This window comes from Carassius auratus, chromosome 50 (assembly GCF_003368295.1).
Source record: "Carassius auratus strain Wakin chromosome 50, ASM336829v1, whole genome shotgun sequence".
NCBI lineage: Eukaryota > Metazoa > Chordata > Actinopteri > Cypriniformes > Cyprinidae > Carassius > Carassius auratus.
The window spans coordinates 9,123,464-9,149,261 of record NC_039292.1 but is presented as its reverse complement, the minus strand read 5'-3'; the positions used below and the strand labels follow the sequence as shown (position 1 = coordinate 9,149,261).

General features: G+C 36.3%; 1 protein-coding gene across 6 annotated transcripts; it reads right to left on the bottom strand.

Annotated features, from left to right (window-relative positions):
- Positions 1-1,473: 1,473 nt before the first annotated feature.
- LOC113066894 (GRAM domain-containing protein 4-like) lies at positions 1,474-25,798 on the bottom strand. Of its 6 annotated transcripts, none has more exons than XM_026239011.1 (20): positions 25,638-25,798; positions 17,807-18,014; positions 15,418-15,541; positions 11,903-12,023; positions 11,721-11,779; positions 10,746-10,881; positions 10,007-10,032; positions 9,722-9,813; positions 9,360-9,451; positions 9,060-9,108; positions 8,898-8,969; positions 8,747-8,790; positions 8,187-8,296; positions 7,937-8,091; positions 7,609-7,626; positions 5,535-5,685; positions 5,352-5,445; positions 5,039-5,129; positions 4,879-4,947; positions 1,474-4,273 (listed from the first exon to the last, which is right to left on the bottom strand). In XM_026239011.1, the coding sequence occupies exons 2-20, from the start codon at positions 17,963-17,965 to the stop codon at positions 4,157-4,159; spliced, it is 1,779 nt and encodes a 592-aa protein (XP_026094796.1). In that variant the 5' UTR covers positions 17,966-18,014; positions 25,638-25,798; the 3' UTR covers positions 1,474-4,156. The 6 variants fall into 6 exon arrangements, with proteins under 6 accessions (XP_026094796.1, XP_026094791.1, XP_026094792.1 ...); XM_026239006.1 differs by lacking the exon at positions 25,638-25,798 and adding an exon at positions 25,503-25,628; XM_026239007.1 differs by lacking the exon at positions 25,638-25,798 and adding an exon at positions 25,503-25,628 and having other exon boundaries at positions 5,535-5,682.

The window sequence follows — 25,798 nt, the reverse complement described above, 5'->3', positions numbered from 1 at the left end:
ACTTATTCAAAACGTGACCTAAATGGACTTTTGGTTTGCAGCAACATCTAATTATTATGGTATAAGGCGAAAATGTTTCTTTTTGAAACAAGCTAAGAAACACCTGCTACTGAGGCTCAGCAGGTTCACGTGAGACAGTGCTAAGTTGCTGCTGACTTCAACACCTTTAGCTGCTGCAGATCAAGGCTTCCTCCACAGAAAGTGAATATGACTTAGGCACTGCGCCAGTTCTCGGGGTTTGACGGTCACCGGTTATAGCAGGGTGTCAGTTTGATGACCATGTTTTTTTCTGATAGAAGACCATGGCTCAAAGCAATGGGGTGAAACCTGAGATTGGAGTCAGGAAGGTTGGATGGTATCTTCTGTGTGCTCTGCTCCTCTACTGACTCTTTCTGGATTATGTTTACAGGCCTTGATTAAGACTTTTTAGTCACAGACACCGCTGCTGTCGAGCTGCGACCAGAGCTGCTGGAAGGAAGCCTTGAAGTATGTCCTCAACATTGGTTTAAGTGTGAATGAACAAATCTTCTTTTCAAACCCTCTCAATTCTCAGTCAAAAGCTTAATTTTAAAGGCAAAATTTTTATTTTAAATGTGTGTTTTTTTTTTATGTAAATGGCTCCTTTTGATATTTAACTTTCATTACCTGTACAAAAACATGAATCCTATAGGTACAAGGTACATTAAGTAATTCTTATGTTTCACTCTGCTGTAGTCTTGATCTTTAGTGGCACCTAGTGTTGTGGATGAAGCCTTTGGCTGATTCATGCATTTATAAAAGGCGAGAAGGAAAGTGGCTAGAAATGCTCTTGTAGACATGGTTTAGACTGACAATAAATAGCTTGATTGTGACTAAAACTCCCTTTCCACTGGATCTACAATCTTCTGAAATTGTGGTCGCATTAGTAAAACATTTTCAGGCACAAAAAACAAAAAAAACCTGTCTACTGTCAATATGATGCATAGTTCTGCAGATGTCACATCCATTCCAAGCAGTCAACTCTGCAAATTCATGAACCGGTTGCGAAATCTGCACATGGAAATCCTTTACCCCTCGTGCAAAATTCTTGATTGTGTGGATTATTCAAAACATTTAACTTTAGGCATTTAATGCAAGGTGAACTCTAGTAGTTTAAAAATGCTCAGAGAGGAATGTCCTTTTATATACTTCCTCTACACTACTACATGTGATCCAATTCACTTTACAATCTATATCTGAATAACTTTAATCACTAGCTCCCCTATTAGAAGCATATAGAGAATACCCCTTACAAATCATGGTTACCTTTTAAAAGCTACATGCGGTGCCCTCTAGTGAAACTTCACACCATCCCTGTGCACTCTGACTCTGATGTATTGGAATATATTGTGTACGTTTAAATATTGTGTCAATTTGTGCATTTATTTCACTGTATAACACTGCTTTGGCATATTCACTTCTATAGGGGAAAAAAAGAAAATAAAGCAACAAAGGTTACAAAGATCTCAAAGAGTTTATTTCTTCTCCAATGAAGACTATTCAGAGGACAGCAGGAAAGAGTTTACCAGACATGTACATCCAGTGTAAATACAAACTTCCAGTCACATTCAGCACGAGATTCACTTAAGTCTCAGAGTAGCAGGACTCCAGTGGACCCCAGTGGTTGTTCCTCTGCAAAGTCTAAACACAGTTGTTGGGTGACTGGACCAAATGTGATTGTGTTACAACCAACTAAACAGATATTTGACTGAAACAAAAAACAACTTGAATAGGGAAATGCACTGAGAGAAATACTACAACACCACCCCTCCATGCTATAACCAACAACTTCCAGGGAACAATAATCTTATTCTGGATGAAGAATGTGTTACAATTCAAAGAACAATAAAATGTTTTAACAAGGCATTTAAAATTCATGATTTTTCAACATTCACCACAGGCAAAACAGGCTAATTTTCATGCCCCCATTTGTCCAGGGATCAAAGTAGCCTTTTGTGGAACACAAATGTCTGTAAACAGAACTGTTTTGGGGCAGAAACAGAGCGCAAACAACAATACACATTTATTTGGCAAATGACAATTTTTCCACTTTAAGAGTCAATAATTAATGGAATTTGTTTTTAGAAATAAATGTTAAAAGATGAAATGAACAAAACCAAGGTGCACACTCATGTGTTTGATAAATATATACTTCTGCGGAGACAATATTAGCATAATGTTTATTCTAACTAAATGGTCTTCCACTATATAAGTGGTATTTAGAAAGCCAAAAAGTGCTATTTCGTAAACTTGGTAAACCGCATCCAAGGAGTTCAGAGTCTAACCCCAACAGACATATACTGACTCAAAATGATTTGAAGGAAGAAAATTTAAAGTGTCAAATGGCTCTAAAGAACAAAATAAAATAAGGCAGAATAAGGCAGGTGAGAAAAAAGGCTTAAAATGGAGAGAACAAATAAAAAAAGCAACTAAGTGCAATTTAGCACAGCACACTTTGAAATGCATAAAAATGAGAAAACCAAGAAAAGTGATGGGGACAAATAAGCCCAAAACAATCACAATGTACCGTATGAATCTTCTCTTTAAGAGAGAAAAGACCTCCTTTAATCCGAAAGGAGCTACTAAACTCTGCATAGTCAAAAGTAAAAACAAAACGCATGCATGAATGAGTACAAGTATATTTGGAAGTAGATCCTTTATGAATGTTAATTTTAGAATTCCCCTACACACACTTTATGAAAAAAAAAAAATCAACATACTACACCCATTACAGAAAATTAGTCTGTAATTCCTTTACTGTAATTACATTGGAATACAATGTTAGTAATCTATGGATTTAACCCCAAAGACCTGTTCGATGGTTGACTAGTATGAGCGTACTGTACCGCACATTTACCTAACCAGTGCCAACATTCAAAAAGGCATTAAATACTTCAATAACCTCAGGACTCAGTGACAAGGAATGAGAATATATGATCAAAACCAGCTTACCCCTGCTTATTTTAAAGTCTTTTTTATTTGTGCACATTCATTTTATGGGCAAGACTGGTGATCTTTTGTGCTTTTATTATTAAATGACAATTTTATTATTATTTATCCATCCTGACATTGTTCCAAACTAGTATGAGTTTCTTAAAATAATATTCTGTCATTTACATATTGTATGAATTACTTTCTTTTGCAGAATACAAAAGATAATATATTAAAAGCATGTCAGACTGTTTTTAGTCCTTACAGTAAAAGCCAGTGGGGTCCACTGTTGATTTGAACCCCAATGACTTACATTGAATGGCCAAAGAGAGTTAAAATCTCTTCAAGAATATCTCTTTTGCATCTCGCTTAAGGAAGAAAGTCACCCCGGTTTGGAACAACATGAGTGTGAGTTAATGATAACAGGGGTTTTTTTTTGGGGGGGGGGGGTAAACTATCCCCTTTAAACAACTGACTTTCATTGTAAGGAAAAGAGCAGCTTGGACATTCTGCCTTAATATCTCCTTTTGTGTTTTACAAGTTTAAAACAACATAAGGGAAAATGAACCGCAAAATGTTAAGTTTTTATGTGCACCTTTAAAATATGAGGTTGTACCTATGTGATAAGTTAACATAAGTATCACAAATACTGAAGAGAAAGTTGGCGCGCCCCAATGGAACAATGTGGCCGGCAGTTACGAGCTGCTTTGCACATGTGGATTTCTGTTTTCTTTCCCTCTTAAATCACATCTAAAAGCTCTCAGCAACACTAAGTGCAGTGTTTCTTTGTGCAAGGCCAGCGGTGATGCAATTAAGTGAAAATGGTGGTAAGTTCAGAGACGGTTATATGGTCTGACTACACACGGATCACACAAAGGAGTACCAGCTCCTGTTCTGACACACAAGTAAGAAGCACAACAAACCCATAACCTTATAAAACAAGACCTATCCAGACAAGCACTTGTGTAAGATTATGGTATGCTGTTTGAGAGAACATTATATAAAATACTCCTCCTAATAACTCACGTAGAATCTAAAAGAGAATATGAAAAACAGTTTCTTTGCAGTTTCTCCATCGTTTTGGGTTGGAGATGGGGCGGACAACTTCTGGAAGCCATCGTTTCCATACAGGGGTATAGGAGAGTGGTACATTAAGGTTAGGGCTGCCTTATGGACTACCTTATGTCATATGTTGATCCGGGTGAGACTATGTCTCTGGGTTTGTGACTGTGGTAGCTGCTGTGGAATTCACGGTCTTCATGTACTGAGTGTGAATGGCATCAAAGGCCTCGTCCCTGTGAATCATGGCACCAAACACTAGAGGCTGTGGAAGAGACAAGTCAAGATATTGTTAGTGTGCATTCACACAGATTTTTGCACTGGATGGTGTCTGTCTGAAATCAGAATTGGGTTCACCAGGTTACCATAAAAACTCAATCAGTTCAGTTTGAGTCACAGTTAGCATGAATATATTCCGGTTCAGTAAGGATTCTATTGGCTGAATGAACACGTGATGCATACTCAGTTTGGTGCCTAATTAACTGTCTTCACCTGCTATTGGAAACTTCCTATTTCCCATGTATGAAGTCATGATTATGAGCATGTTGCATTCTTTTCTGTTAAAAATAACAGTGAACGGTGGTTCTTGAATGTTTATGCTTAGCTGACATAATTTTATTGGGAGTGCTCCTGCAGTCAAAGCCCACCCCAATTGCTCTGATTGGTTGAAATGCATCATGACGCCCATCCCAAGCCAGTAGTGATCAATATCCCACCCCTCCTGTGATCCAAGATTTGTCTGTATGTGTATTCAGATCCAATAAAAAACTGTGTTAATGGCGTTAATCAGTTAATGCGTTAACTTGCCCAAGCCTAATATACATACACACACACACACACACACACACACACAGATATGCTGTGACTTACCTTTAAAGTGGATGGTGTTGTAATCGAGATCCCCATGCCAGATCCAGGCAATACTGACAACACTTTATACTGTTAACAAGAGTGGAAAATCCAGTACAGTAAGATACTAAGCATTCAATAAAAACAAGCCAACCAACATTAATATAACTTTAATTAAGACCTTCTGAATATCAATGATGTCTTGGAGCTTGATGACTTTATTTTTCTTTGAGGATGTCGCCCGGGAGCTGGAGCTCTCGAAACACAGGTAACTGAAAACACACACTCTTATCATGAGGGAATGCATTGTGCCACACAATGCCAAAAGGTCTCTTGCCTCGAGTACGACAAAATATTTACACCTTTGATTGAAGAAAATGCAATTTGTAAATATTGCCATTAAATGCAATGTTGCTGATTCTGAAACAGGCCTAAAAACTAATAATTTGCAAAACAAACACAAAATCCTGCTATTCTGCAGCGCAGGTGCCTACTTTTCTGTGACGTAGAGGACACCATTGCGGATGTAGTCGGTGGGCATTTTTCGGTCCCTGTTGATCAAGCAACATCGCCATCCATTCTCACACACTGTGAATCAAATCACTGATTCTTTTACAGTGTAACAGCAGCAAATACATATGAAAATGTTCAAAGGTTAGCACAGTTTCTCTTCCCACCTGGCAGGGGGCGCTCATTCTCTGACAAGTTGAAGACTTCATGAAAAGGACCTCTTTTGGTATTGTAGGCCCGACCACTTTCCTCCTCTCGGCCAATCCCACACGACATCCCTGCCGACTGATTCCCCCGCGCCACCACCGGCTGGATCTGCTGTGAGAAACACGCCAAACGATTGATTTAGGAGTAGGATGTGCAAGTAAAGCCCCAGAACTGCAGGGTTCCTGTGTGCTGGTGAAGGATCAATGCTATCCCTTTAACGCTTAACCAGATAAAGAACAGAATTGATCCTAGATCTGATCAGCACTCGAGGGCCCAAACAGCATCACACATGTAGGGGAAGCTTGTCAATCATTATTAAACCCCTGTATGTTATTGAGCCAAGCAGCAGTGTGAATGATGGTCAGTGGCTCAGCTGCATGTGGACTCCTGAGATCAGCTGCTGCCAGATTCACTTCTCTGGGCTGGATGCCAAACAATAGCAAGGGATGCCTGGAGGGGGTGAGGACCAGTGCAAAGCTCAAAGCCGGTGTTAAACAGCCACTTATCATAGGTATTACCACTCACCAACACATTACCAAGATATTAGTTTATTTGTGTGTTAGAAGACAGATGTCATTTGAGAAAGATTTATGGGCATTTCTTCAACTATGGGCACTTTTTAGTCGTAGGAGTTGATTTACCTCAAAACGAACAGAATAACTTTTTGTTATACACTATAAAAGTATTTAAAATTACAACAAATAAATCAATAGTTCATTTTATTCACATTAAAATCTAGGAACTTTGCAATGTCATCATGACTTATTTTTTTCTATTCTTATTTGCTCATGAATAGATGAAATCAAAATAATACTAATACTACTACTACCAACAACAATTATTATTATTATTATTATTATTATTATTATTATTATTATATTCAAACCAATAACAAACAATAAAGATTCATATCTACTGTTGTTGTTGGATTGCATTTTTATCATTTAAAATGAAATCCTTAAAACATTATTAATATTATTGATAAAAATATACATAAAGACTTAAATAAACCATTTTAATATCTAACTGTCTTACTAACAATACTACTACTACTACTACTACTACTACTACTAATAGTAATAATAATAATAATAAAGAGTGAAATAAAGCTATTTTTTAAAATCAATTGTGTGAAAACTTTAAAACAATAAAAAATACTGTTAATCATGTGTCTACATTGTTAGTAGAAAAACAATACTATTTTCTAAATGCCCACAAGACAAGTGAACACAGTTGAAGAAACATCCTTATATTTGCAGAAAACAAGTCTTCGTCGTGCATAGAGAGTATGTCTGCAAATACAACATCTGCAAAAAATAACAAAACAAAAATAAATGCTGACTTCCTAATAAAACTTGATTAAATGTAGCCTATTCAAGGCCAGTGCTCAAACATGACAAAAACCTGGATCCAACATTACTCAAACAACCAAACTGAAAGTAAATGTATGCATAAATCATTTCATTTATAATCTAATTCATCTGATCCCAACTTGGGCAAGTGCAAACTAGCTTTATTAAAAACGTCAATGTGGCAACACCAGAAGAGCCGAGCTTTTCAGAGTTTCTAGTCACTTACTCAAGACATTTAAATAATAATGCTGGAAAAAAATCATACCCAAATGTCTCCAATAAAGTTTGCTAAAATTTGTAAAAGCTTGACTTCTCTGATGTAATCACTAGTTCAAAACACTATTTGTATACTATAGTATACTACAGCAGAGCAACTGTCAGATATAAACCCTGCATGTCACACACACTCACACACTATCATCTGGTCTGATGACGATGGATCAAAAACATCTTGTTGTTTTTCTTTACATTCTTTTTGACTTTTTGTGCAAATTTAGTGAGAAGATGAATTTTGAAATGAACGGTTTTTGATCCAATCGTCAACAGGCATTTTCTTTTTCATTGCATATTCCTGACAATACACACACACATATATATAGTTATACACACACATACGCAGGACCAGCCATTGGTGGCAAACACAGGCACTGTTGTCAAACCAAAGGCCACACTAGATCCCTACCTTTTCAAACCCAGACAGCTGAGAGAGGAAAAATAACAGAATAAGCATGTGACAGACCATCACAAAAACCAAAATACTACCAATTATTAACCAAAAAAAGGATTTAAGTTTCCTCGGTTGCCTGAATTTGTTTAATAATCATGCAGACACCTTTATGCCTCGCTCTGTTTTCCATTTCACTATTATTTATTTGTTGATTTTTTGTAAATTTAAATGAAGGCTACAGACTACAAGAGGAAGCCACTGCTCATTTTCAGTCATAACTGATGAGCTCCTCACAAACACACAAAAAGAGGAATCAAGATGAATACTGCACGATTTCACTCACCCGTCTGTTCAAAGTGGCATTGTTACGCTCTTTGAGTTGTGGGTCTGTGGGTAAATTGGTCCACACAATGTAGGGTGTGTCGTATTTTTCCCTCAGTTTAGGGCAGCTTTTGAAGATGAAGTCAATGATGAAAAATTTGATGCCAGCATAGATACCTTTCAATTTAGTAAATGACAACAGATAAAAATTAGAGACTTGAATTAGAGTCCCCCCCCCCAACTGTCATCATGTGTCAAACTGAATTTCTTACCAATCATGAAGCCCAAGAGTTTATATGGCAGCAAACAAGAGGTGATGAAGGCCATCCACAAACCAAGGTACAGCTTCTGGGTGATTTCAGGCTGCACCCACATGAACAGGCTGCAATGAAAACACACTACTTATATGCATCTGAACATATTTGTAATTAAACATCAGAACTACCAATCTCTTATCAATATCATGGTATGAGTAATTTAATATTAATACTTTTTAATTACATATACATAAACATCACAATATATTTCATAATAGTACTTATTTTCACAATAGTGATTTAAAAAAAAATATATATATTTATTTTTAAATAATGCAGGGCATTAAATAATTTATTAAAAATGTAATTAAACTTGCTCTCATTTAATTAAATTTTTTTTTATTTGGAAATGTTAATGCTGTAAATAATGTAAAAAATACATTATACAAATTGGTGTTCATACCCAAGTAAAAAAAAAAAAAAGATTATTCTTTGTATTCAATTAAAAAATATTACAAGCAGAACTGAACGACATCTCAACCGTGTCATTTTAATACAATATCTAACATACTCACTTTTTAATCTTTTCCAATACGTCTGCCATCTTTCCAAATAGATTCTGTGAAAACATCACTCGTGCGTCAAACAGCTTTATGTGTGAAGCGAAGCAAAAGGTGTGTGTATTATACTCGTATCACAGCTAGATCAAGGCTACAAATCCCTTACCTGAGCTTTCTGTGCAACATCCAACACTAACTGAAACTTCTCTGAAACCGTAAGATCTTCCTTTGGAGGTTCCTAATAAAAAGAACAAAGCGTCAAGGCTTCAATCAAGCAAATTTGAACAACTTACTAATATTAATCATTCAAAATGAGGCTCATATTTACCACTGGTTCGGAGACTTCAGGCACAATGCTCCACTGTATCCTCCAACCTCTGGAAATACAGACCAGAACAGTTTAAAACCATTAAAGCCAAAAAAAAAAAAGAGAGAAAAGTTTGAAGCCCATATTTAAATGACAGGATTTTTTTTCAAAAAAAGTTAAAAATTAAAAAAAAAGTTAAAATCCCTTTATGCTAAATGATAATTAAAGGGATGGAATTTCTGGTTCAGATCCCATTCAACCAGCACATGGATTTGTGAACTAGTTGTGAATTGAACCAGTGATAGATTATGTCAGACGTACTTTGCAATGAAGTAATTCAAGGACAACCGTAGAATGGCTAAAAATAGAAACATGGGGATAACCCAGCCATGCCAGGCAGCATTCATATAGATCTGTGGAAAAGATGAGAGAGAACACATTAAAATGATAGACGGCAAAGCCATGCCAGCCGCCATACAGACACAAATGGCGGCACTAGTCACATTAACGTATTAGTTTAACCTGAAGCAGGGCTTTTCCGTGTCTGGATTACAATGAGCTTGGCAACACGTTTTATTTGTTTTAATTATGGTAGTTAAACAGACACTTAGGACCGGGAGGCTACATAAACATGATAAACAGTGATGAATAGGGTTCGAGGGGTTTGTGTGGGTCGTGCTCACAATAAAGGCGATGGCTGACGTGTAGACAGAGTGCCAGCTGGATAAGGCAGAAAGGTTCCTCATGAAGTTAGTAACAGGCTTAGCACCCCGTTCTGAAAGCACACACACACACACATACACGCAACCCAAAGACCAGAGCACAATCAGTTTCATGCCCATGACACAGCAGAGGTGATGGGAATTAAAACACAGGCTAATTGGGTATTAAAATGGGACTCATCAGTTAAAATATCTAGTCTTATGGCTTAGAAGGGTTTTTCTGGGATGCTGTATGAAACAACTCACTGAGTCGTCTCATATTTTCAGTTAATCTGCAAAGAGAAAAGAAAATTGATTATTTAATGAGATCCATAGGGAGGGTGAAATTATAAAGCCAGAAATAGCATGAAAATTGAGAAGCTGAGCTGACTACTCCACCTGTCTCAACAAATCAACACTTTACTCAAATATGTAATATAAAAGTATAAAAACATTAAAAAAATATGCATCTGGGTAATTTCTACGATGGAGTACATTTTCACGGTTCAATTATATAAATTTGTATATTTACAAAAATATGAATGGCATGTTAGTTTTCTTTTCATAAAATCACAATTAACTGAAATACTATTAAATTCTCAAATTTAGTATTTCAGATGTTTTTGTTTGCTTTTAATAATGTTTTAAACTAAACATGCTTTCTTAGAAATATGTAAAAAAAAAAAAAAAAACTGTTGTAGCAAAAAACAGCAGAATATAAAAAAAGATATAAAAAAAGATAATATTTCATTTTAATATTTTTTAAAATAAAATAAACCAAAATATACATTTAAATTATCATGTAATAGTGTGTAAATTAATTTAATAAGGGTTTTGGTATGGGTATGTCTAGGGTTTGACTTCTTCATAGAAATACCTCCTTAAAAAAACAACATAAATTACATAATTTAAAAGCACTTGCTAACTGGAATGACCCATTCATGGCTTCAAAACCTGCAATTATTCATCTAAACAAACCAAAACAGGCTTTGCTTTGGCTGGTCACCTTTTAGCACTTAGTGGTTCCTCAGTCTCGACTGTATTCTCCTCGGGCTGAAAGCGGAAATCTTCGATATAAACACCAAAGCGCTCATAGAGCCATTTCCACAGCTGAGAGCTAAAGGTCTCCTTTTGTTTGTCCCCTATCAGTTCATAGACAAAACAACACTTCACTGAAACAGATTCAAAATGTAAGCATCTGCTACATAAAATGGATGTAATCTTGCAAATGGAAATCAGTGCAAGAATTTCACTAAAAAGAAACAAACAGCTTACAGAAAGTGACACTTCTAGTGCAGAGAGATATTTAGGTTTAAAGAAAAGAATAAAAAGTATCCTGGTCTGGCCTTTTTTGGGGATGTTTAATCACAAGTTAAATTAAATATGAATGCTGTTGACTGAATATCTGAAGCATGAATGAAAGCGATTGTCGAAGGCTAAAATCCTCTATCAATCAGATGAAGTGATGGATAAACTATAATCATGTTCCTCAGATGAACTTTAGAATAAGGGTGCTGGTTTTCATTCACTAATAAAGTGCTCTTAACCACAACATTTCAGACAGGACAGGTACATTTGCAATTAAATTTGTTCTTCTCATTCTAAAGTCGATGAATCCGGATTATTCTAAATGAACGACTTAGTGTCCACAGCTAGTAATTACACAACACACATCCTAACCCTCTCTATGTGAGAACACACACACACACACACACACACAAGAGTGAAGCCAAATGAAACACAAACACATCTTATTTATGTCTAGACTACATGTGATCATGTTTTAGACCACTATGCAATATTATGCATTCAGAAAAAAGGCTCCATTCTTTTGCAGATTGCTAAATAGATATATAGTAAGTACTCTGCTACTGAATAAAAGGGTTTAAATATTGATTTAAATATCAAAATTTCCATATGAATGTGCAAGTAAGTGGGTCTCATGACTAGCGATCTATAGGGAGGATAAACTGAGATTTACCCGTTCCATTGACAGAAGGGACTTGTGGTTTTGGAGGTGGAGGTGGTGAATCTTCTAGTCTGGATCAAACACACATATCGTTTTACTTGCCGTATTAATTAAACTGAACATATATGTTTGCTAACGCCGAAAATGCAATTGCGTGACACTTCCATACTGTGGAAGGGCATCACCTCTCATACCTGGATCGGAGAATTTCATTCATTTTCTGTTCGAGATCGACTCTTTTGGATTTCTCTTTCTCAAGTTCCTGCTTTAGGCTCTCAACATTTGTCTCCTCTCTGAGCTTCTTTAACTCCTCCTCTGTGAGCAATACACAAAGAAAAAGAGTTTGTTCAACTGCGTGATTAAAAGACTGAAGTCACATAAATCAGCAGAGGTGTGGTTTCATTGGAAACATTAAGCGTGCTTGAGGTTTCTCGGCTGCAGACATTAAATACACAAGTAAAAGAAAGAGGAGTCAGCTGGTCGCTGTTGCAAGATAAACCCTGACAACACGATCAGTAACACCCTGTTCAGGTTTATTTTTCAATAATGACTTATACTGCTTAATATATGCCTCTGCATATAAACAAACAAACATGAAATACTGATTTAATATCTATGAAAAGACCGCAGAGTAATAAAGCTCTAGCACAGCTAGTTTAGCACCATTATACAACTGACCAATCACAATTAGGTATTCCTGTAATAAGAGAGCTGTGAAATAAGACAAAATATGATCATAGCATCATCTAGAGGCAAGTAGAAAATAAAATAGGCATTCATGATGACACAACATTGTATAATCAGCACATTTTTTCTACATTTTCTGTGCCAGCTTTGAAGAAATATTATGGTAAGATGTGTTAAAAACAAAACAAAAAGGCAAACAAAATTAAACCAAAACAACAACCAATAAAACAAAAACACCCCACAGAATCAAAACAAAAGTACAAACAACAACAAAACAAACAAAAAAGATAAAAACCATTCAATAATAAGCAACATTTTTTTTTTTACATATACTAGTAACAATAATAAAAATAAAAACTATTTAAAAATGCTGAAATAATTTTTAAATACTTTTGGCCACTTGACTCAAAACAAACAACAGTACTGATGGAGTAATTTGTCCACCTGCCCTCTATCGCATACAATACCTGCCTGGAACACAAGCCCATCATCATCTATAATTCAGTAGCTCCTGCGTCTCCCGCAGAGGTGCTATAGTCCTGATAAAGACCCTCTGCTGCTGACTCAAGTGCAGGTGTGCTAAAGAGATCAGTGCAGACCCCAGGGGCCTGAGCTAAACTCTGAGCTAGCGGGAAACAAGCTGTTTCACAATCTTAAAACAATAGACTGAAATTAATATTTGTAGCCTACTCTAATATCTCATATGATGCTTTACTTAACTGTCTGTTTAGAGGGTCAAGAAACAATGCAAATGTAAATTTTTCCAGTCGTATGCAACAATTTTTTTTATAGTCAAGTAATTTAAAACACTAATATATATTGTGTGATTACCTGTGTAATAAGATACTTTAAATATGATACTTCAGATTTATCTATATGTTATAATAAAGACATTCATCACCATGCTTACACACAATCAGCAAAAAAAAATTCTATATTTTCTATGCTAATTGTAGGGGTAAATCACTAGAATAGATGTCATGGTAAACTGTGATACAACACACACACACACATAGAAGAAAAAAAACATAAAAAACCCCCAGAAAGAACCAAAACAAAACAATAAATAAAAAAATCAAATCATGCAAGCAGATATTCATCCTTGCCATGCTAGAATAACAAATTTTTTTATTTTTGTTGCAGAGTATAGATGAGACACTTGACTCAAACAGCACTGACTGTAAACATAAGGGTAACTAACTTAACTAACAATTCGTAGGTCAACAGAGAAATGTAATAAAATCTCAGCGCAACAAAATAGTGTTTAAATATTAAGGAGCTGCTTAGTCACACTGTACTTTGTCTACTTTATCACTCAGGTTAAAGGTAAAGGTGTCATTTTCTGTGCCATTAGTAGCATCAAAGCAATGGGGGAAAATATGTATATAAAAAACTAATTTTCATAAAATGAAAAAATTAAATATAATAATAAAAATAAAACACTTAATTTAAATTGTATTAATTGTTTAAATAAAATCAGAATTTTGTGTCAATGATTAAATGATAAAGTAATTGCATAACTAACCCATAAGAAATCAGCATATTGTTCAGGCAGTAACATGGCGGAAAGAACGGCATAAACAAAGGAATCTGGAAAACCATAAAAATGGCAAGCCATAAAAGTTTTCTTTACTGAAGCTGTGTGCAGTCTGGCTGCCCTCTCTGAGCGACACATAAGAACTTGGGTCTCCGTTCACATTAACTTGCTAAAGCAGAAAAGGCTTGGTGAAAAAAAAAAAGGATAGCATCTAATGGCCCACCTATATCAAAGAAATTAAGCCTTTCTGACTGACAGCATCGTTTGCACAATCAGCCTCTGCCAGAAAGACCATGGACACAATCGTGGAGGCTACCCAAAACCGTGGACCAATGCTAGCTCATCATAAAGCCATCTGATTAACTGAAAATACTGCCATTATTGCCCTTCGGAATTGACATTGTGTTTTTAAGTGTTATATTCTGACTGAGGAAGGAATTAATAATCAAAAGAAAAAAAAAATTAAAAGACTGATAAAGTTTGATCTGTTGTATGAGTGCGCGCGTGTGTGTGTGTGTGTGTGAACCCCAGTGGAGAGGTAATCTCTGTTGCTGAGAGTCTCACTAATTGAAAAGTGGTACAGGTCAGAGGGATCAGCAGTAGACATGCACGCAGCTGCGGTCTTAATGAGAGTGATCTCACTGCACTGCTCATGGAGATAAACCCACAGACAAAGTGAGCGATCACCTATTCAGCTCGTGACATATTACCTGAGAGGACAATTCACTTTTTTCTGAAGAGCTGATTCAAAAAAATTCTGGATATGCAAGTTAAAACTCCGTTTTTAACTAATTTCAAGGCATCACAGGTGTTGTCATAGGTAAACAATCCAAGAATGAAATTCAAAAAATTCAATGGGGAATAAAAACATCCAAGATAATATAAACTGTGTTAAGACATTTTGACTCTAAACAGATCTGTGTTTCATTAAATAATTTAAAACTAAAAAGTATAGATGGATAGATAGATAATTTCAATCCAAATCTAAACATTGAATAAAGCCAGGCTCAGAATTCTTGCTTAATTTTGTTGACATAAGAGTTCATTTTTATATTTATTGTATTACTCTATAAATCAAACAAAAAAATTATTTAAAGAAAACAAACTTTAAAGATATGTATTTTAATTGCAATAAAGTATCATTACTTTACAAAAAAAAATGTTCCACTAGTCTGAAAGAATAATAATAATAATTTATAATAAAGAAATTATGAATATTAATGTTAGTAATGTAAAGTCTGACCAGAAGACCTAACTGAATTGCTGAAAATAGCCTCTAGTCTTATAAGGACTACTGTTCAGAGTTTATAGCACAATGCCTCAAATGACAATAGTGCCATAATAGAGTATAAAATCTGACAGAACAAAATAATAATAAAAAATAAATCAGCAACAGATCCAGATGCATTTCTGAGAAGCTGTGATAATAATACAGAAAGATGTAACCCTGTGAAAAAGGGATGCTGTTTTTTTGCAGTTACTTACGAAGAAAGTGCTTTTCCAGTAAGGCTACCTCCAGGTGACCTTTAACCTCATTGAGTCGGTCGGTATCGCTTATCTTGTAGTCCTGGATGGGAGCAGCAGACATGGTGAGCGTCCCTGAACCTGCCTGGAAACAACCAGCAAGAGAAAATATGAGAAGCTTAGGTTCACAGCCAAAGCTTGAATTCTGGCATGGGATTGCGCAGAATTCTACTGATTCCCGCGCTTGTAAGGCGGGAAATTACCACAAATATTTCAGCATGAAAGATGTTCGGGACAGATGACGGAGTCTTACAATTTTACAAATACATACAAATGTGTGTCAAAATGCCTGTCTTGATCGGCATTCATGTAAACAGTCGATTTATACTAAACACTGTTGGCATATAGACGATTAAGTGAATGTAACAGTTGGGTCCAGGGGTCTTAAAGAGACAGCAACCTAAACAAACCTGCTGCTGTCTGTCATTAATGTTTATTCATACATTGAAGACTAACCAGTGTTATTTTAAAGTTAAACAGATTATTCCGTTTCTGTGGTATTACCTAAATCTTATTGTTAGACCTGCCTGAAAAACTTAAAGCACATATAATTTTAGTTGTATCTTGTTATTGTATTTGTTTGTGCTAATGTTTGTCTTTTATCTATTCTTGTTTAATTACTGACTGTTTACTTGGCTTTTTTTAGTTCAAATAAATTCAATTCAGAGTTGGAAATCAAAGTTCTTTTTGATTATCTTCCTCACAATATAAATATGACTCAACAACATTATAAATTGTAGAACACAAATACACTGGGTGAAGAAACATTTAGGTCGGATGACTGTTGTTCAAAAATACCCTAACTCCCCACTCAAAAAAAAAAAAAAAAAAAAAAAATCCCACCTAAAATCCCCCAACCACTTTCCAAAATGAAATTCCGGCCCTGACAGCAATAACATTAAATAACTGTTAAGGTTCTAATAAACATTCTCTTTTACTGAACAATACAGAATTTGGCCATGTTATAGTCATCCATTAGAACCTGTAGCTCCAGTCTGCCAGAGACATTACAGTATCGTCTTCACAGAAGTTCAGCATAACCAGGATTCGACTAATCATGGCTCTAGTCACCAAGCGGACACCAGGCCGTCAGCTGTAACCATGGAGCCTAACTCATGAGCTAACAGAGACACAGCAGATCTCTTAGGGGAGCTTTCCTGTGATTATCAAATTATATGCAGCAAATGCAATTTCTTTGAAAATGTGCTTGGACGAGGCTGTCCCATATAAAAGCCATTAATAACATCATTTTGTCAGAAACTGTTTTCCAAACAGTTCTTTTCTTGTAAAATGTCCTGCAAAGCATTAAAGGTCAGTGCAAAACACGGGGAGGCATCAGAAACTAATGACCACAGGAAAAGATACTGTAGCTTTATAAAGACTGTTTTTAAGACTAGGGCCTGTGGATGTGAAGGATGGAGGGCAGTCTCAGCTGCAACAACAGGAAGAGCTCATGGATGTTTGGGCTGAAACTGCTTTTGAATTTGTCTGTTTGCCTCTTCACGCAACGCAAAGAAGAGAAACTAAATACAGGCTGGAAGAAAGTTAGGGGAATGCATGCTTTTTTAAATTACTACTATAATAATGCAAAGCAATATCTGCTCATAAAACTCAAAACAAATATTTGATTAATATTTAGTTATATATACATTTAACTTACACAACCTAGGTTTATCTATGTGCAACTATTGCATGGGAGCCAACAGATTTCCACTGTAATTCATGAGATTGATTTTTTTTATTATTATTTTTGAGCTCCCACTCTAAGTAAATTCTGTCAAAAATTAAATTAATTAATAAAAAATAAATGTTAAAGTGAAACCTCATTCACAACCCATTTAACTTGTGGAACATGACATTTCCACAAGGACATTCAAAAGAAAAAATTAAGAGCGAGGTTTTTATTTTGCCACTTTTACCAATCCAGGATTGATTGGATGGTGAAAAGTTGGTGAAACTGACCAGAATCAGCAGATCTGAATTAGGGAAGGGAAAGATTGGATCAACTGACTTGGATCTCTTTAGCCAAATTAATGACCTAAATGACATCAGCAGCAAAGAAAGTCATTTTAGAGGACAAGCAACTTATTATATCCTGATTAAAGATCAAGACAACATTTTTGCTTTAAAATAATTTATATATATCAATGAATTATTCAAAATAAGACCAGGAATGGAACTTTCTGAATGTTTTTCTATTAGTGTTTTAGAGGTCAGGACCATTTTTTATCAATCATATCCAATATCTAAATTTTTCCACATAAACATAAAAAAAATCTAAATGCATTCAGCCATCAGCACATTTGATATTCTCTCTTGATATTCTCACAGAGGAAAAACCTTGACTTACAGGGTCTCGCTGCTCTTCCGTTTCTTTGATGGAGCTCCGGTGTTTTACTGGGATGTCATCATTACACTCGCTGTCAGATGCAGTGGGGGACTCGGCAAGGTCCAGGAACTCATCTCGCTTCGGTCCTCTGAACCTGATCTTATCCAATCGCTTTAGCATGTTCAACACAGAGATCTGTGTCTTTATCTTAACATGGCGAGTGGCAACCCTGCAAAGACAAATGAGGATTTAAACATGAAACTGCAGCAATGAAGAAACGTTGCACAATTACACAATACATCTTGATAAATATCATGATCATTTAGACCAAGATCTGGTTTTTCATGTATTAATTCCACATGATGAATAAGAAAAGGACCATAAAATGAATATTCACACTCTTTTTAAAGGCAAAAACATACTTCATTTTGTACGCTATCGTTTTGTCCAAGTGAAACCCAGCAGTGGAGAAAGACAAAGCCAGTCATTCTTGGCAAAAGAAGTCGGCTCAGAAAAATTGTGCAACTGACAGTCTCTTGCTTGCACAATAATAGTCTGTCTGCACCGGCTACTGAGGCCTGTGAACTGTAGAGGCAATAATGAGCCGCTTGAACTTTTGCTACAATCTCAAAGAGATCAGCTGTGGCACAGGACCCTGTCCTGTACAGTATGTGGGTCAGAGGTAGAGGCCCCTTGATCCTCACGGACATTTCGGCTAATAGCAAGACTCCTGTACACAGATGATCTTGAAGGTTTGATGCATGAGGAAAACCAGACATTTATGTCAAATGTCCACGGACCCTCCTGACAACGAAGATTATGTCATGCAGATGGTAGATGGCCTTCTCTGGTATTTATGACATTGTTACTCAATTCTATGTTGATCCAAATTTGTATGACTTCCAATATCTTTTACATACTGTACATTATAACACTGTGATGCCTAAAATCACTCGTAGCATTTGTGATGATGCATTTTCATTTGAAGTGTTTTATTTTTCCATTTATTTAGACAAATGTTGTCAAATTTAAAAATTAACCATTTATCCACTATCACCCCTAATGTGAAGAAAATTATTGGCTTGCTGATATTGTCCAGAAATATAATGTAGGCGCATCACTATAGATTAGGGATGGGAAGATTCCCCGATTCGCTCGGTGCATCGGCTTAAAAAGTTAAAGATGCGATGCATCTGTTTAAAAAGTGTGCATCGGATTCAAATTGGCTTTTGTATCGCGATGCATCGTTTCTAACATATCTGCATCGGTAAACCCAGATTTATTTCTTTATAATTATTAGTAGATAACTATACTTTCATTATTTAGAAAAGGAATAATATTTTTAGATTGTTTTCACCCTTCTAAACTGTTTTTCAAGCACGTCTCTCTTCACTGTTGCGTGATGACGTAGCCTTTCACAACACCACAGAGACCGGGGCATGTCAAGAAAGTCACATAGATTAACATGGCAGAGGTAGAGCAGTTGCATCCTCCACCAAGTATTTACAAATCCAGTGTGTGGAAACACTTTGGCTTTTATAAGAAAGCTGGAAATCTTGATAAAACCCATGCAATTTGTAAAATATGTCGTGCCGCTATAAAATATACAGGCAGCACGACAAATCTGACAACACACCTGAAGCGCCGACACGGTGTGAGTTTGGAGACGCCGGCCGCCTCCTCCTCCTCCTCTCACTCGGATTAAGCTGAACCTGCCACTGCTAGCGGGACGCCGGGTGAGCAAACGATCAAAACTTTTTTTCAATCGAAGTTGCCTAACAGTTCTGCTCGGATCAACTGATATTTCTTAAGAAAAACCTTAAAATAGCATATTTAAGTTAAATTTAATCTGATGAGTCTGGTTTACAGCAGCCTGTGACTGCCTACACTAGTTTATTTTATTTTCATTATTTTTTTTATACATTTGAATACAGTTATGAAATAACTGACAAATTTTTTTTTTTTTTGGTACTTCATATTATTATTGGTTATGTCAAAATAGCACCTGTTTTCTGTTCACTGAGTAAGCCTGTCTGCTGAAAGCACATTCATCTGCTAGCATGTTATGGAACATTTCTTCAGTTTACCTCTGAGCAGCATCCTTAAATTGTTTCACTGTTAAATGTTTGAGCTTTTAAAAGTTTAAGTAGGGACAAAACAGGAAAAAAACATTTGGTTTTATTTAATATTTTTTTGCACTACCAAAGCCTATTTGTATAAGGGTCATGCACTACAAATCAGAAGGCACTTAAGTTAATTTATGATTTGTTGTCTGAAACAAACAAATAAAAGTATCTGTAACATAATGAAATGCATATCATGATTTGTTTCATTGCATCATACCGCATCGAATCGTGTTGAATCGAATCGAAATCGGATCGCACTGCATTGTAACAGAGGTGTATCGTATCGTATCGCTAGCTGCTTCATGTATCTTTAATGTATCGTATCGTTGGCTATTCATCGAGATGCGTATCGCATCGGCCTCAGTTATGGAGATGCACATCCCTACTATAGATGCATATTTATTTATATGTACATATTTTTAATTTTAGTTTAAGGTTTAAGCTATTTGGATCTGTGCTTATATATATATATATATATATATATATATATATATTAGGGATGCACCGAAATGAAAATTCTTGGCCGATACCGAAAACCGAAAAAGAGAAAACCAAGGCCGAAAACCGAAACCGAAACACCGAAAGAAATTATGCCAATTATTAGTACCATTGCATTTATTGCTATGACCGTGTACTAGCTTTACTAAAATTAAGACATTGCAATTGCATAAATTAATATTAAAGTTTCAAAGATAATTACAATTTAATAACTTATTAAAAAAAAAAAACATAAAAATACATAATTACAAATGATGCAAATATTTATTAAGCACATTGCAACAATGCACAGTATAAAATAAAATTCAAACTAAAAATGTATCCCACTCATGTGTATATTTAATAATAATGTACAGGCCTACTGGCCTGCAGAAAGGTTGTAAAATGAACATTTCTCTCATAAAAACAAAGTGCATTTAGGTGAAGTGCATTTGAAATTGTTCTCTGTAGGACTAGAAAGTGCATCACTTCTCCAGTATAGGCAAGAAGGTTGTCTCTTCTGGGGATGGGGACTTCAGACAGTTAACCATCTAGCTGTTGTGTGTGTGTGTGTGTGTGTGTGTGTGTATGTATATATATATATATATATATATATATATATATATATATATATATATATATATATATATATATATATATATATATTATAGTAGCCTAAGAACAAAATAGCCAACGTATTATTATTATTTGAGGCACTTTCTTGCAGAATTTCACTTAACATATCAGACAACGAGGGTGCATGCCACTCATCTGGTGCAGAGACGAGTCTTTTCTGCGCTTGGCGCTTCTCCGTCTCCACGCGGGTTCTCCGCATCCAGCGCGGCCTGGATCATTTCTCGTGCGCGCTGCCTTATTTCCGCATCCAAGTAATGGTTTTATAACGCGGATCAAGCACATTCGCGATGAAGTGCAGAGGATCCGAAAAGATCTCAGTGAGACGTGTGCTAACAGACTCTATAAGACTGTACTTTTCTTTGTTTTTACTTCGTGGTCCGTCTCAATCTCTTTGTTAGGAGACGCTTTAGTGCTGCGAATAAAGGAATACGAAGAGAGAGAATGTTCTCACTGGTGTTAAGTGAATGTCGCGTGGAGCTCGTGGTCTGCGTTATGCAGGTGCACGTGCAGGTCGCGGTTTCTGTTTGCGTCATCACAACATTTCGGCCGTGTTGTTTCGGTGATAAAAGTCTATCGGCCGAAAACCGAAAAGGCCATTTTCGGCCGAAAATTTTCGGTGGCCGAAATTTCGGTGCATCCCTAATATATATATATAGGTGTATATATATATATAGGTGTATATATATATATAGTAAATAAGTATAATGTTTGTAAATATTTATCTTTACATCAGTTTTAGTATATTTCAATACTTTCATGTAATTTCTATGGCAACATTTCTCTTTTTTAGGTTTTTAATCGAATGCTTTTTTATGATTTCAGCTTTATTTAAATTAATAAAAATACATCATATAACAAACATTTCAATAGTTTCAATTAACAATAACTAAAACTAAGTTTAGAAGAAAGCACCAGTTTTAAAAACCACATTTAAAATACTTTTATGGTGCATTTGCATCCTTTTTGATCACTTATTGTAACTATTTTGAAATAAGAAGCGAATACATTCTTCAAATTTTTTTTTTTTTTTGTGCTCCTCTAAAGAAAGTTGGTCATATAGTTAGTGAAGTAAGATAGTTCGTAATGATGACAGAATTTTCATTTTGTTGTTCATTTAATTCTAATATGTGCTGATTGCTAGCCAATGGAAACAGCATATCCGGCTGTTAAACTCGTGGAAAGATGCAGGTCGTGAACTATTGTGCTCTTCCTCAGGCAATGTCTGAATGTCTTTGTACATCTAAAAAAAATTCCCTGAGTATGCTGAGGCTAAAACACTAACACAGCTTTGCAACATGTGACTGGATTAAATATCCTAAAAACTCTCCAGGAACCAAAGGCCCATGGTGTTGTACAAAATAATGCTATTGGTGTTCCAAACTCCACATTCCCTGCAGTTAGTTGACCTTACAGCAAACAAAGCAGGCCTGGGAACAAAGCGGCCGAATGCATGCCTAGACACTCAAAACCACCAGCCCAGTTCTAATTTCACGTCCAGAGCTCAGACAACATGCTGTACATGATAATGACAGCACTGAGGTTTAACGCCAGCCGTCTTCTTCTTTAGTAGCCTGAGTTTGGCATCCAGTGAATCAGAAAGGGACTTTTTTTTTTTGACAATAAGCAGACATTTCATGCAGCTCTCACAATTGATGAGAGAAATCGCTTGATCGGATCAGTTTTTTCACCCGTGTCTAGATTTGTCAGATTTACCATGTTTTAACTCATTAGAATGCATCATTTTATGAGACGTTATTGCAGGGTTCTAAATATCAATATGTCCTCTTGCTACAAAACTTTGGCTTGGGAAAAAGTATTACAGTAAATCAGGGCTACAGTAAAATAAAAATGTCCTTTTCACACTTATCTTCCATAGTGTAGAAAAATAACTTGGCAAAGCAACAGTTCACCCAAAATGACACAAGGGAACCAGGTTTGAATGCACACTTTATAGAAGAACACAATGACAGGGTTGTGATGGTTTTCATTTGAGGCAGTGTTCTTTCAGGATTATTTATACACTGTTAGATATAGACACCATTACTGGATTTAGAAATATTATGATTTAGCATTTATTATTATTTCAGTTTTCATTTTAAATACAGTTTTAGTAACTTTAAATGTGTTTCCCCATCAGTTAGACGCATAATAAAATGATCCAGAACAAATGATTCCCTCTAAGGGTCAAATACACACACAAATACTGTACACACAAGTGGATGAGCAAGTTTGATTCGGTCAGGGTGGAGCATGATTTTAACTTTCCAAATCCTCACCATTCTGTACAGGAAGCACAAGTGTCTAAGACAGCTTTACCAGCAAACAATCTACAGTAAAGTTTAAGTGGGGTGTGGTAAAATTCTTAACATCTCTTTGGAGGGATCGCTCATTAAAAGGTTTACATTCCGTCAACATTTACACTGACATCAGACTTAGTGCTTAAGTGCTTAATGTCCGGAAAATAAAAAATAAAAAGTCCCACACAAATAAGACAAATACAGTAAAAACAGCACGATGTCCTCAGCTCAGCTCGAAATAAAAGCCAATGAATACAGGTGTGTCCTAAGTAATGACTTGTCCCAAATGGCACACTTCATGTGCACTTGTGGTCTTGGAGACTTACAATGTCCACGGGGGTCGTAGGGTGTCCCATTCTTTATTTTAGCTTCTGCCGAGCCCACACTGAGGTGAGCCAATGTCTAGAGAATACTAAAGACGTGTCACTCGTATGGTTTTAATCGGGTAAAATGCAAGGCTGAATATGGCTGCTCAAACGCAGGAAGCCCCGCTTTCTGTGTCATAATAACATTTATGACACAGTTGTTGTCAGATTTCTTTGGTTATCTCAAATATGAAATTTAATCACAAACAGTTTTGGAGAATTTGATGTTTCTCCATTCAAAGAGGAAGGAGTTGCACTTGGATGCCCGAGAGGCATTTCAAAGTGTGACATGACTTGTCTTAAAAGGGCGAGCTCCACAGCAGACTTCTACCCCAAAGTCACAGCGGCATAACGTCACGAAAGTGTGGACTCCGAGAAAGACCACGGGGGTTCAGAGTGGCATTTGAGACAGGGCCAGGGGCTCAGCAGAAGTGCACATCCACAAAGGGGGCACTAGCGAGATATCTTCTAAAAGCTTAAATGGTGAATGGGATGCCCTATGGTCTTGTGGACTTTACAGACAAACATGCACAGTACCAACCAGTGACCTCTTCTCTCTTTAAATCATTCACCTTGTGCCAGCTGTTACATTGAACACTCAAATTTGTCTGCATACAGTGTGCATGGATGTCCACGGACCCTCCTGACAATGAAGATTATGTCATGCAGAAGGCAGATGGCCTATGTATACTTCAGTTTTAAGTCCACATGTGCACTAGAAGTGTGCAATTTGGGACAGAGCTATAAATTCAGCCTTAGGCATGTGCTAGGAGGAAGTATAATTTTGGGTTTTAGAGAGATGTCCAACTAAAAACGAACAAAAATGTTTGAGCTAACGTTCTAAAACATTATTAAAGAGATCAATTAGAAAGATCGTTCGATTAACGTTATTGGAATTAGTAAATGAGAGAACCCTGCTAGAACATTAGCCAAAGTTCTGAAAACGTTCCAGGGAATGTTTAATTAACAAATATACTTTATATAAAGAAACGTTGTTTGATTCTGTTTTATTCTACAACAATTATATAAATGAACACTAAATCATTACAATTAAATCATAGTACCGACTCCAACGAGCCCGTCCACTCTCCCCGGCTCTGAGCAGGAGTTCAGCGGTCAGGCTCCTCGACCACATCCTCTGACACCGGCATCGTGTTATCTCGATTCCCCCATACTCTCTCCAAACACCATCAACCCTATTATCATACCCTCTGTAGCCTATTGTCTGTCAGCAATGTTTTGCGCATTTACACATTATTCTACGTGTATTGCGGTCTCTTGTTAAATTATAGCAACAAACATTATTTTTTAGAACCAAAAGCTTGTTTTATTCCCACGCTGTTCCAGGGTCTTGCATCCTCATCATTTCACCGTGCAGTTCAAGGTGAATCTCATCAATAAAACATCGAGGGTTGCACCATCAATAAATTGCCGATTAATGCCTTGACCTAAAAGCCTTTCGTCCCAAGATAGAAGCCGTGTAGAATGGCGGCTTTCGTGCTTGTGCAAAATATTTAAAATCGTTTTCTTACCTCGTCTTGAGGCTAGGGATGGTTGTGACATTAAGCCGATTATATTATATTATATATATATATATATATATATATATATATATATATATATATATATGAAACCTGCTGCAGCTGTGCAAAACTACAAACAATGTGACACATTCGTACGAGTGTCGCGCGCGCTGAAATGAGTTGAGGATTCGAATTCGAACGCAACAATAAATGTAACAAAAGCTTCTTCAACCCGACACATTGTAACACCGCGGGATTAACAACCAGAAATGGGAATTAAGTTTCTTACCCACCTTGCACGGAATTTGTAATTAAGTTTCATTAACAGCAAGGCATGGATATTCGAGCTTCGCCCCGCTCCGCCGCCACCTGCTACCAGTTCGATGAAAACCCCAGTGTAAAATGCCCGAGCGGACACATTAACCTACCAATGCGGTTCCCCGAGCTGTCAGATGTTATTTCCAGCGTTACTGCGGATTAGAATCGCATGGAAACAGCAAACCATCATTTGGGGGTTCGTTTCAATCTATTGTTGATATCCAGCGAGGCTCACTTCACACCAGGAAATTTCGTCAATGACAGCGACAGA